The following is a 12,853-nucleotide window of genomic DNA, read 5'->3' on the forward strand; positions in this document are numbered from 1 at the left end:
AGGCAAGCAAGGGCAATATATGAGTTCTGTGCATTTTCAGACCTTCTGTGAATTTATTTAATATTTTCTTCATGGCCTCTGCCCGCGGCAGGGTCATACATTTCAGTTGAGAATAGTCATTCCTAGCGCTGTGCAATGTAATTGATCAAATAGAATAAAAAGCTTAACAAAACATGCCTCTCTTGAAAACTGAAACATAATTGTCCGTGGACAATCGCTCAGCCTTAAGACAATACAGAGCGCATCAGATAAGATCAACCACAGCTTTGAGGTGTAGTAAATTGATTTAAAAGGTATACTATAGTGAAGGTCACAATGACCTTTATCTTTAACAACCAGGCGATTTCTAATCTGTTCAATTGGGTCCCTGAGATTGGAACACACGGACAGACAAGCTGAAAACATGTCTCGGCCACGACTTTGCTTGTGAGCTCGAATATCTGCTATTTCTGGTGCAGGCCATACCAGACACACATCAGGAACATGGATACGGGACAAGTATAACATACAGTTATAGCGCCATCAGGAGGCCATGAGTTTTTTTATGTGAAACACATTTTATTTTTCTTTGTGATCCTGTCGTAAATAAATCCTTTACAACACACTACAAGTTCCAGCTACTGTAAGTCTTTGTCTATTAACTTTGGCTATTAACGGCTACTTCGATGATCACTCAATACCAAACAATGCACGCCCACCACAACAAACGGCCCCCCGACCTGGTGGAGAGACCTGCATGTGCTCTGAGGTGCTCCTATAGTTTACAAATGTGTTTGGCAAAGTGTAAATGAAATTATACTCGCACTCAGTATACACACGGCACAGTAGAGACAGTATAAACATCTGGTCACACAGCTGAAGTCCCGTTGCATTGCAGTAGCCTCTGTCTATAGGAGTGAATACAGAAATAAAAGACAATAGCCGCGGTTATTGGATGCGTTGAAGCAGAATGCAGCTGTGGATGCCGTGCTAGAGGATCAGTTGTGTGGCAGTATAGGCTAAAAGCCACAGTATGTTTGTGAATGCATTACAAAGACGTACAGACATCTGTTTCCTTGTTCTGTGTGCTTCACATATGGCTGTGCTGCGGTATAACGGAACACCAACTCCCTCCAACAGCTCCACAGCCATATCCAAACTATCCAAACTCAGCCCCCGCCTTGTCCTCACCTTCTGCATATCCCCCGCGGTCATATAGTGGCCCTATAGACTGAATGCGGGGGTTTTTCGCCCCCCTTTTTAATAAGAGCTCAGAAAAGAATAGCTTTTAATATTACAATGTTAGATTCAGTGACCTAGATTATAGCAACAGAGTTGTACTAACACAATATCATGAGTCGGCAGATTCCTCTGGCCCTTTGGCGCTCCGGCGTGCCTCATTAGGTGCAGTGCGAACGCCAACGCTGCCAGGTTTAACCCATTCTGACCTGAGATCAGATTCATACGAGGTTTCCACTGGGACACACGCTGGTCTGATGAACCCATTCTGACCTGAGATCAGATTCAAAAAATGTCAGTCGTTCTTTGATTTTTCAAAAATAGCAGACCTACAAGCTCGTAGCGCGCCACTCGGTGGCGCGCTATGAGCTTGTAGATCTGCTATTTTTCAATAGCTAAAGCATAACATGATGCTAACACCAGAATCGGTTCCCGTTCAGAATGGGTTAAGGGGGGACTGCAGTCCCACTTGTGCAACCTACGTAAAAACAATGTACGCTCACACACAGTACTATAGAGGACGAAATGCTATTACAAAATGGCACCAACCCACTCCTTCACCCATGCACTCTCTTCTACCCCTTCCTCTGCTCGCCTCACCCCCACCCTGCTCATCTCTCTCTCTCTCTTCTGCAACACAAAGGCTGTGGCCGGCGGCAGAGGCTCAGGTGTTAGAGCGGCCATCTTGTGGCTTTTTTTTTACGACAAAGAGTATTTCACAGAACCTTCCAGAACCTGAAACTTCCCCGAAGTTGTGAAGTTTCTGGACGCTCTACAATGTGACCTTGAAGATTAGGCTATTTTCGGCCAGCATTGAGTGTTTGTGTAAACACAGACGTTCAAGACGAAGGTGAGGACGCCAAATTTGATTGGCCAGAATGAGATGACGTGTGATGATAAGAGCGCCCCTCACTTCACACGGGGATGATTTTGTATTTATTTATTTAATCGACTAAATAGATTAGTTTGTTAGACCACTTAACCCCTTAGTGTCCAGATTCTGGGCATGTCATATAAGAGGCAAACATTCCGCAAAATTATGAAATCTACAATGTGTGTACACATTGTAATCTTTTCGGCAAAAAGATTAGTTGTAGAGGGATAAATGGAGGCTACTACTATAGTATGTGGCTTTAAGTGTATAAATGTTTCACACCTGTGTACCACTATACTTCCTGCTTTATCCACCTGTGTAACCAACACACACTCATACTTCAAACGAGACCGCCCCTACCCCTCATTACCTCTCTGTCTCCGCTCGCCCACCAAGGTGCAGTTTGAGAGCCATCACCATCACTTATTATCACTCATGGCTGAAATCGAGGATTTCAGCCATGAAATCGGATAGACGAGACGAATAGACTAGTCTATCCCAATGCGTGCAGGTATTTGTGCGGGAGGAAAGAGCGTGTGTGTGTGTGTGTGTGTGTGTGTGTGTGTGTGTGTGTGCAGTGTGCATGTCATAGGATCCTGTGGCTTTATCAAACAGGCGTAGCGGTGACAGCACTTGAAGAGGGCCTGTGATTTGGGCCAGTGAGCCACCATGTCTCTTGTATATATCCACCCACACAGGGTATTTTCTCTCCACTCACGCTTGTGTTTTCTGTTATTTTATTTTTTTCTCCCTCCCCTCTATCTATCACAAACTCTAGCAAGCTGTCGCCACACGGCAGGCGGCCCATGCAGGCATTGTTCCGAAATAGACAGGCGAGTTGTGGGAGAGCCTTATTGTTGTTCAGGGCACGTTGACAGAAGCACGCCACTACTATACCAACGCCAGCCAGCCGCCGCAACCCCACATCTTCCCAGCTTCCTTGTGATGGGAGAGCTCTCTCTCTCTCGTTCATTCACCTCCAAATTGCATTTTGGCTCCACAGCACATGGTAGCATGCCTTTGCTTGCACTCATAAGAAGCCAGGGTCAGTGTGTGTGTGTGTGTGTGTGTGTGCGCGCGTGTGTGTGTGTGCTGTGTGCACGACTGCACGCGCAGCATGATGACATTGGCCTGGTTTAGGCAACACCCCTCAGCCACAGACAGCAGTATAGGGGCATGTCACACATTGTTGCATGCGGAGTCGCACACTGAAAGATTGCCGATCTACAAGCTCACAATGTGTCATGCTTACGATTATGCTGTGAGCTTGCAGATCAGCCATTTTCAGGGCGCGACGACCCACTTACCGGACCAAAGTAGACTTCTCGGCCAATTACAGCGCCTGACGTACTGTATGTTCCGTCGCATGGCGGTGTTGCATGTCGAAAATGGCAGACCTGCAAGACCTCACAACGCGTTGCGGACGCGACGCGTTGTGACGATGTGGGTCTGCTATTTTCGCCATATGCCACGGCTGCACCGTCGTGCAAACAACGTATGAATCGTTCTCCTTAAGATATGGACGGTTTCAGGGAGGTGTTTCTGTGGGTGAATTGAAACGTCTCGCGGGACAGAAGGCAAAGCTATCGCAGCTTTATAACCCTGGGCTTTTATTTGGACCCCTTTCCTTCTCTTCAGGCGACAGACATACTGCATCACGCTGTTGGGTTAATTACACATCGATAAGCCTCAGTCTCGTTTATGGATATCTTTGATTATACACTAAAAGTAAATGATCTCACTGAAACCCAATACGTCTGACTTCACCATTTCTCTCTTCCACCAAGACGTACAGTACACTACAGCACAGCTGTAGGTTTATGGCCATGCATAAGCCATGTCTTGGAGAAGTATACGGTTTGGGAGTGAAACATGAAATGAACACAAAACGTCTTATCTCAGATCTGCCGAGGTGATCCAATTCCATTACATTCCAGCAGTGTTGAAATGAAACACGTACTACTGGCATCCACCTGGCTGAGAGGCCAGGATTGGCTTATTTGAAATGTGACAGACAGGCCAGTAGGGGTTCTGCTTAGACTAGCCTTAGAGCAATAAACATGTGGAATTATACCCATTGATGTGTGACTTGCAAGATGCCTTTTACTTTCAATGCAACTCAAAGAAAATACTTTTTTTTGCTAACTTAAGTCTGCCACATGTATTACATTTAGATCTAAAAACCATAATGTGTTGTGTGTGATCTCTCAGCCAATCAGGTTCTGCATTATTGTGACATCCCATTAGTCTGTCTATATGTGGCTTCGCATGTAGTTATAGGTGTTAGGGATAGATAGGGTTAGTGCGCGCAAGTTGGACCAACAGGCAGCCGGAATAATAGCCGCCTGGCTAATGACACGGCACCCTCCTCACACCTCTGTGCATGTCCATGAGTGTAAGGCTACAGTAAGTGTCCGTTTGTGAGAAGAGAGGATGGGATACTTTTATCCACAGTTGACAGGGTGGTGAGAGGAGCAGCAGCAGGGGCAATGAGCAGCAAGCCCAGTCCTGTAATTAAAGAGGAGCGATCAATCCGAGGCGCTGACCAACCGTACTACTTATGCCAGATCCATCGTGTGGCTCCAGCAAAGTGCTAATTTAGAGCCATTAGGGGCTGCCGAGTTTGCAAACAGCTTGGTAATTATGATGGCTAGCTCAAGCTTTCGAGGCCTTAGCCTTTGTATAACTGTCAGAACTCGGGTGTCAGTTGCAGTCGGGGTGACGGGAAGATCCCAGCAGAGTAGAAAGAGCTCTCTTAAGTTATGCTCAACTTTGTTTGCCCCTGGTCACATTAATATTCAGGGGATGGCTGCCTGGGCTGTTGCCCGGGCCTTCCTCACAGGGTTGTGTTGTTTCTAGATCAGGCATAAGGCCATTTCCCATGAGGGAAAACTAAAGATGCACACGCTGAGTTAGCTCGGAAATTCTTTTAGCTGTTTATACTTGGGGAGAGGGGGACGCTATCATCTTGACAAGCTTCCATGTGTAGTATGTACTGTACGTATATTATGGTCAATTGCATCTCAGAACTGCCATTTTTGATTTGTTTTGATGCGGGGATACTCTCTCTCTTTTCATCTCTAAGACAATGAAAGTTTGCAAAGGGCACCTGCTTCTGTGACAAGCACGTCGTAAACCTGTGGAAATTGTCAATCCACACGCTGCTGCCGTCACCTTTGCGTTGACAAGAGATGCGTGACACATGCAGGAAATAAGGAAACCAAGCAAAGGGAGGCTGTCTCTGCATGTATAGCGGAGGCAGCCAAGCGCGTCCCTCTTTTACACGGTTTGCCGCATGCATGCTGCTGGTGGGGAAACCCTCCAGAGACCACCGACTGAAATACAGCGACAGAGACCATCTGCATAATCTACCAACAAACCGCTCTGTCTACAGAAACGGTCCACGGGTGCATTACATTTTAACCTTATACGCCACCCCCCCCCCCCCCCCCCGCCCACCACCATTTCTCCCTCTCCTCCAGAGGGAAAACGTATTGCTGATTTAAAACCAGGCAATTAAGTGTATTACAGGTCAAAATGAAGCCACGGAGAGAGAGCTGTTGAGACAGTCAGTGTGTGTGGGCGTATAAACTCTGGCAAAGTCTCGTCAAGTCATTGGCTGATTCACTTCTTGGCCTTCACAGTGAGTCCATTTGGACCGGAGACCTTGATGTAGAGAGAGAGAGAGAGAGAGAGAGAGAGAGAGAGAGAGAGAACCCATTTAACACAGTAAAGGGCTCATAATTTCACCTTCGCTATTTATAACAAGGTATAGTCAATGACAGGCAAAAAAAAAACACCCCCTCCTCTCTTTCATGCGGGCTTATACCACTCATACCGGTAGGTGCCATCATCAGTCACATGCTGTTATAGGCTCTCAGAGACTATACCCTATAACCAGTGAATTTTTCCATCTAATTTGTCCCATCAGAAAAAAAATAGCCGCTTTACGTATGCCTCGCATGCTTGACATTTAATTAATGTTTCGGCATTGTGGGCGAGTGAGTGAGTGAGTGAGTGAGCGAGCGAGCGAGCGAGCGAGTGCTGACAGCAAGCCAATAACACTGGATCTCTCCAATCAATTGTCACAATGCCATCATTGCAGCTCCTGACATTTTATCTTGCTCTTTTTCCCCCAGTGGAAGAGTCACACAAGTCACCAGCCTTTTCATAGTTTTTACAATCATTTGCATACAGTATACAGTTAATTCTGTTCTTAAAGTGAGCATAAACTAATGCAATCTCCTGATCAGTCAACTGTTGTTTGATCTGCTACTGTGCCGACATATGCCGATATTCTTCTGCCTTTCTCATAGAATTTTAATGAAGACCAGATTCAAGAGCATTGGAACAACAATGCACAAGATACAGTATAGATAACACAGCATTTCAAACTCATAACTGCTTTACTAGAGATATCCAAACAGGCCATATAATAAGTGGGTATCATTTGTAAAATAGGGACCATTCTCTGCAAGCTAACTAATGTGGCTTAATTAGCCACACCCATGTTTTCTTTCTCCAAGTCCAAGCACTTTCATTTACAATTTAGGCATTTAGCAGACACTCTAAATCCAGCGCGATTTACAGTAAGCAAGAACAAAACATGGTAATACATAAAATATACAAAAATAGCCGTCATTATCATACGTAAGCAGTGGAATATCTGGAAAAACAGTGGAATATCTATATAATGAAACTATGCGTATACACTAAGGCTAGGCCCCTCCCACTGGACCAGTCCAATCCTGATTGAATACTCAACAAACCAGTCAACTGTATGTCCAATGTGTGCAAGTACATGCATGCAATGGCATGTATACACATTTTAAAGAGTTATCCTATTACTCAAAGTTTACACACATAATAATTCAGGTAGTTTATTTACAAAAACCCACAGGTGATATGGTCCAGTATAGGATATAGCAACCAGCCATGCTCCCTTTGAGACAGGCGCTATAAAAGGCCTGATCCAGCTACATTGCCCATGTACAGTAGTGTATAGGCAGTACTTATACAACTCGTCTTAACACGTTTTGGAAGAAATAGAGGATCGACATACATATACCAGGTTAGAGCTATGGGCACCACCATGGAGAGCAGGCACACTTGAGAAAAACAAGTGGACACACTAAACTATAGGCAAGAAAGCAGAGCATTCTAAAAGCACAACCCCAATTATGCCCATGCAGAAAGTACAGTACAGGGATCTCATTAACATTATTTATCTCTGCAGTTGTTAAAAGTACAATACCGTATGCCTATATGCCTTATTCCTCCCTTCTTGCTTTTATTAACCGATTTTGACCTGGGACGATTCTAAAAATGTCTTCTATAAATCCTGACTGTTTTCTTGAAAGAGCTATGTTTTTCTATGTCAGTCGTTCTCAAACACTTTCATGTCACTTTTCACGATTCTTCAAAAAATAGCAGACCTACATGCAAGCTCGTAGCGCGCCACTCTGTGGCACGCTATGAGCTTGTAGATCTGCTATTTTTCAATAGCTAAAAAGCATTACATAATGCAACACCAAAAGGGGGTTCCCGCCCAACATGGGTTAATTGATGCTGGCAGCAGACAGGCCGCTGTACTCCTGCCAGTCTTACCTCCTCCTATCATGACACTGGTGCAGGTGAACATGACAGATGCTGATAGCCCTTAATTTGTATCTTGCCCCAGATCTGCACTGTAATGAGCGCTGAGGCCAATCAATAATTCACTGCTGTCTCTGCATGAAAACAGGGTGATTAGCACGTGGGGCAAAAGTAGGAAGAGGAGTGTAATCACTCACTTGTGTACACACCACCGTACGTGCGTGCGTGCGTGCGTGCGTGAATCTATCGTACAGTTTAACACGATTGTGATAAAAATCACAATATCTTTTGGATTGCATATGCAAATCCTTGCTACACCATTATCTAAGGTCATCGGGGTTTCGGGTCTCGCAACATTATACCCCTCACTCAGGTGACCCAGCCGGGGTGATCAAGTCCCGACTTACGTCCCAGTAGCTACCCCCCATCAGTCCCATTATTGTGATAAAAATCACAATATGTTTTGTATTACATTTTACATTACATAATGCAAATGAATCCTTGCTACACCATTAACCTACTTGGAACAAATGACCAACAGATTGCTGAGATTTGGGATTTTTAGGAGAGAGGAGGAGAAAACATACTACTTCATTAATTTACTACAGAATTACACTTTTAACTCTTCGCAGCATCACTGTTCTCATTTTCACTGCAGATAGTCGAGTGATGCAAGATTTATGTACCCGGTTCCGTGCCAGTGTCTCGCACACCACAAAATAGCAGATCTACAAGCTCACAATGTGTCGCACCTGCGACACATTGTGAGCTTGTATATCTGCCAATTTCAGTGCAAGACACCGGCGTACGACTAAGTATAACTCTAGGCAGACTAGAGGAGGTTATATGTTCCATTCAGCCAAACCCCTGCAGGTACGGTTTGTAATTAGCTTTTGTCTTATCGAGGTCATCACAGCTCTTTCTATAATTCAGCAGTGTGCTGGATAAGCAATATCCTTGGCTATAGTATCTCCATTAATTTGCCATTTCATTTCAATAAAAAAAAAATATATATATATATATATAACCATATTATATACTTACATAATAGCTCACCTTGATTACGACTATATATGTTTTTCATCAATAGCTCACATTTTCCCTTTATATAGTGAATTTCACATTGTTCTATTGTGCTTGTTAATAATCCATTAAAACACATTCATTGACCTCTGTGGTTGTTGGCTAAAGTATTTAATTTACTCTCTGTTAGGGTCTGTCTCTCCACAGACCATGTCAGCCCTGGCCACTCCCATTTTCCTTTCCACTCACTCAGTCCCTTCACTCACCTGTCTCCAACTGCCTCGTCAGCCCACCTGTGAACACTTTGCCCATTACCTGCTCCCTATATAACTGGACTCCTCACAAACACAAACTGTCAGAACATTGTCATTCTACCCTGTTGTGTTCCTGGTTCCGTGTGCTCCTCTGAGGTTTGAGTTTTGGACTTTGTATTTTGCGCTTTGCATTTGTGTGTGTAAAGTATTTTTCAGTTTTGGCATTTTCTGCCCTTTGGACATTTTTGGGTTTTCCTGAGCTTGAAGCTAGTCTTTGTTGTCCGCTGCCTCATTGCTTAAATAAATACCTTTATATTTGAACCTTCCTGTTTTGTGGCTTTCATATTGGGTTCAGTCATTCTCATACCGTAACACTCTCCCCCTCTTCCCGCCTGCGCCCACAGTTCCCCCAGAGGACCCGGTGATAAGCGGGGGGCCCGTGGTGAGCCTGAGGGCCGGAGACCCCCTGAACCTGACCTGCCACGCCGACAACGCCAAGCCGGCCGCCTCCATCATCTGGATCCGCAACGGAGAGGTCCTCAACGGGGCCATGTACTCCAAGGTAGGCATAGAGGTGTGTGTCATTCCCAAGGTTTTGGATTACTATGGGGGGATGCATGGGGATGGGGATGGGAAAGGGAGGGAGGGAGGTGGGGCGTGCAGGGTGGGTTTTGTGAGATGAGATGATATTTCACGAGTTATGTTTTATAAGATGGTGTTCAAAAGCAGACGTGACAGAAATACATCTCTGGGAAAATAGCCAGGACAGTATTAGGAGCATAATAATATGCTGAATGGAGGAATGACTGCAGTCTCTTCAACCAGGCCTTGAACTCCAGGGCAGGCACTGAAGCGTGGGGTCATTTTGCATTCATGATTCAGACGGTCATTCAGCTGGTTCAGATAGTTCCCGAGCCCAGACAACATTCCAGTGATCGTGAGAGGAGAGAAGTGCACAGTCCACAAACTAGGGAGAGTGGATGGTGACAGATGGTAGTAACACAGATTTGAATTTGCTTGCATTAAAAGACAGACTGAGCCAGGGGGGGGGGGGGGGGAAGGTTTTAAAATGTCTGCTACAAGTAATACAGGTTTAAAATCTGATAAAACGACAGAAAATTAGACCACAGTATTTGCTCGTTTTCCCTTCCCTTCCTTTCACGTTTTTCATACTGTTGTTATCCACTTTGCAAGGGCTATAGGCATTCATCAGATGTGTCAGAGTGATTGCCTGAACCATTGTTAGGCTTTTGCCTCGGCGTTCAGGCTGCTCTTCTGATTAAAATGAAATCCAGGGTGTGCCTAGGATTTCTAAGCGATGTTTCTCCTTTTTTTGCCCAGAAAAATACGTCAACTCAGACAGCCAGATGGTGAGATCATGAAAGTGTCACAGACTTTTTTTTCCCCCGTGCCTTTTCCAGACAGTCTCTTGTGTGCCGCTCTCTTCTTCAGTGCCATGTGATTTCTTCTCAGTGTTCCTGCTGTTTCCAACCTAAAATAAAACCTTATGTGACCTCTCTCACATGCATAATTCTCTGGACCCTTTTCATGGCACATTATGATACTCAATAACAGTTTGTTCACTCCGCCGCACACATACTGTATACCGCCACCCAACATTTACTGAATTCTTGTTACATTTACTCTTCCACTTCAGGCAGGGTCGTTCCGAAAATGCGGTTTTCAGCCATCATAAGATAATAAGATATCACAAACATTGTGCTGTTTACTTTTCTAGGTAGTTCACCTTTCACCTAGTAGGCCCTATGTGTAATGGAGACCAATGTTCTTTTGCTTAATTAGTAATTCTCCTCACCTGGTAGCTTCACAAGGGTAGTTATGAGGTGATTAGTTTGGTCAGAGTCAGTTCAGTTCAAGCCAGCACACTGTCAAGAGCTCACTCACTACATGTTGAGTTAACCCTTTCTATCAGGCCTTGGACAGGATAAGTCTGTAAGTTTGTGTGTTTTTTGTTAAACTTCTTGGCTCTTAAAGCAATTTACATGTTCTTTTTGTAATCTTGTATGATGCATACAATAACTATGTTTGGTTTATTATTTTACAGTATATGACACCAATGTTGTGTTTCTATTTTTTCTGTATTGCAGTTTTACAATGTATTCTTCACTAAAGAACCCAAACCAAGTCACTGCCTTTGGAGCTTTATTGGGAACCTTGTTAGCTGTCTGCCAAGCCATACACAATGTACACCAACGTATAGTAAGGGCAGAACAAACATGCTCTGGCAAGTAACAGTTTGAGAGACTGATGTTTAGTGTTTACAGCATAGTTGCATACAGCATACAGTACAACATTCTAAGCCCCATACCTAGTGAAAATAGTCTAACTGACAAACGTATTTCCGGCTGGCCTGCCATTGCTGCCAATACCGGCTATAAATATTGCCAACGTGTTCTGAAGAACGCCAGACCCCACCCACTCAGTAATCTGCTAAATAAATTTGCCAAACCAACAACTCCGGCTCGCTCTGTCAGTCTCAAAGCACTGAAGAATGTTGTATACAGCCAGCCCTATAGAAGAAGTTTTAAAACCGATTACACGCCGCCATCCGGTGGCTAAACTCGGTGGTGTTGCCAGAATCCTGCTAAAACTACATTGTTTTGATAGATGTGAACTCCTTTGTTGAACCGGAAGTGATTGTGTGACGACACATAGTCTGTGCCGTCTTCTCTCAGTGTAAAAACAATGGTTTTGTATACTCGTGAGGTCGGATTAAAAAAATTGCAGGTGCATGGATGCACCTGGGACATGTGATCGTTTGATCCGTGACGCGTCAACGGGACGTGTGCGTGCCTGCGTGTGCTGACGTGTGTGGGAACTGTTGCAGGTATACTGTTGCAGGTATACCAAGTACAAAGTTTCTTTCAGTCCCTGATATCTGGTACACTCATAATATCCCCGGACGGGTATATATGGACTAGTAATAAATAACACTGTGGCTTTTGCAGTACTAATGAACGACTGCCGCCGGATCGATTGCAGGATAAGGGCCTTTTCAAAATCCCTGTACAGCATCATCAAACGTGTGACCCCATTCCACTGACATTAACCCTCCGAGCCTCCCGCAGCCACCTTCTGTTCCCATTTCAAAAAAGCACAAAGACACAGAGTATCCTCTTTATAGATCGCTAATAATAACGGCCTCCCCCGATTTCCACTCTCTCTACGTGCTGTCTTGTTCCATTATCTTGTCTTTTTCCAAAGGGCAGATGAATGCCATTGATTGGGGCCAGGATTCACGTCGGATGCGGCGGGGACATCCAGGGATATAACTGGACCCTTTTGCGGGTCTGTGCAGTAACTCTGAGAGTATATACAAACGAAAACGGGTCCATTTGGTTCCCTTTGTACTGTTTCAGAGTTAAATAAACACTGAAGATGTTACAGTGTATAGACTTAAGGGTCCCAGAGCTGAAATCGAATGGAGCATATACTGTATGCTCATATTATGCCCGTGGCATAATGCATATGAAACTGGGGGGGATGTCATTCTGAACGGGAACCCATTTTGGTGTTAGCATCATGTTATGCTTTAGCTATTGAAAAATAGCAGATCTACAAGCTCATAGCGCGCCACCGAGTGGCGCGCTACGAGCTTGTAGGTCTGCTATTTTTGAAAAATCGAAGAGCAACTGACATTTTTAGAATCTGATCTCAGGTCAGAATGGGTTAATCAGACCAATGTGTGTCCAGTGGAAACCTCGTATGAATCTGATCTCAGGTCAGAATGGGTTAAAGAGGTTGAGAATCACTAGCGTAAAGGCATTGGCAGAGGTGGATGAAGGGCCTGCATGCTTCCACTGCCTCTTCAGAGAAAAGGAAAGAGTGGTGTATAGGAACCTTCTGTGCTAGAGTTAGGGCTGTATTT

At 44.6% G+C, this 12,853-nt stretch overlaps 1 protein-coding gene across 1 annotated transcript in view; it reads left to right on the top strand.

Moving 5' to 3' along the window:
* Positions 1 to 12,853, top strand: part of kirrel3b (kirre like nephrin family adhesion molecule 3b) — a gene marked incomplete at both ends in the record, with an annotated part of 253,165 nt that overhangs the window by 161,256 nt on the left and 79,056 nt on the right. Inside the window, one exon of the mRNA XM_080771662.1 lies at positions 9,369 to 9,538. Coding sequence (XP_080627788.1) covers positions 9,369 to 9,538 — 170 coding nt within the window. The remainder of the gene's footprint in view (positions 1 to 9,368; positions 9,539 to 12,853) is intronic.

This window comes from Protomyctophum bolini, assembly GCF_963924005.1.
Source record: "Protomyctophum bolini genome assembly, chromosome: 9".
NCBI classification, from domain to species: domain Eukaryota; kingdom Metazoa; phylum Chordata; class Actinopteri; order Myctophiformes; family Myctophidae; genus Protomyctophum; species Protomyctophum bolini.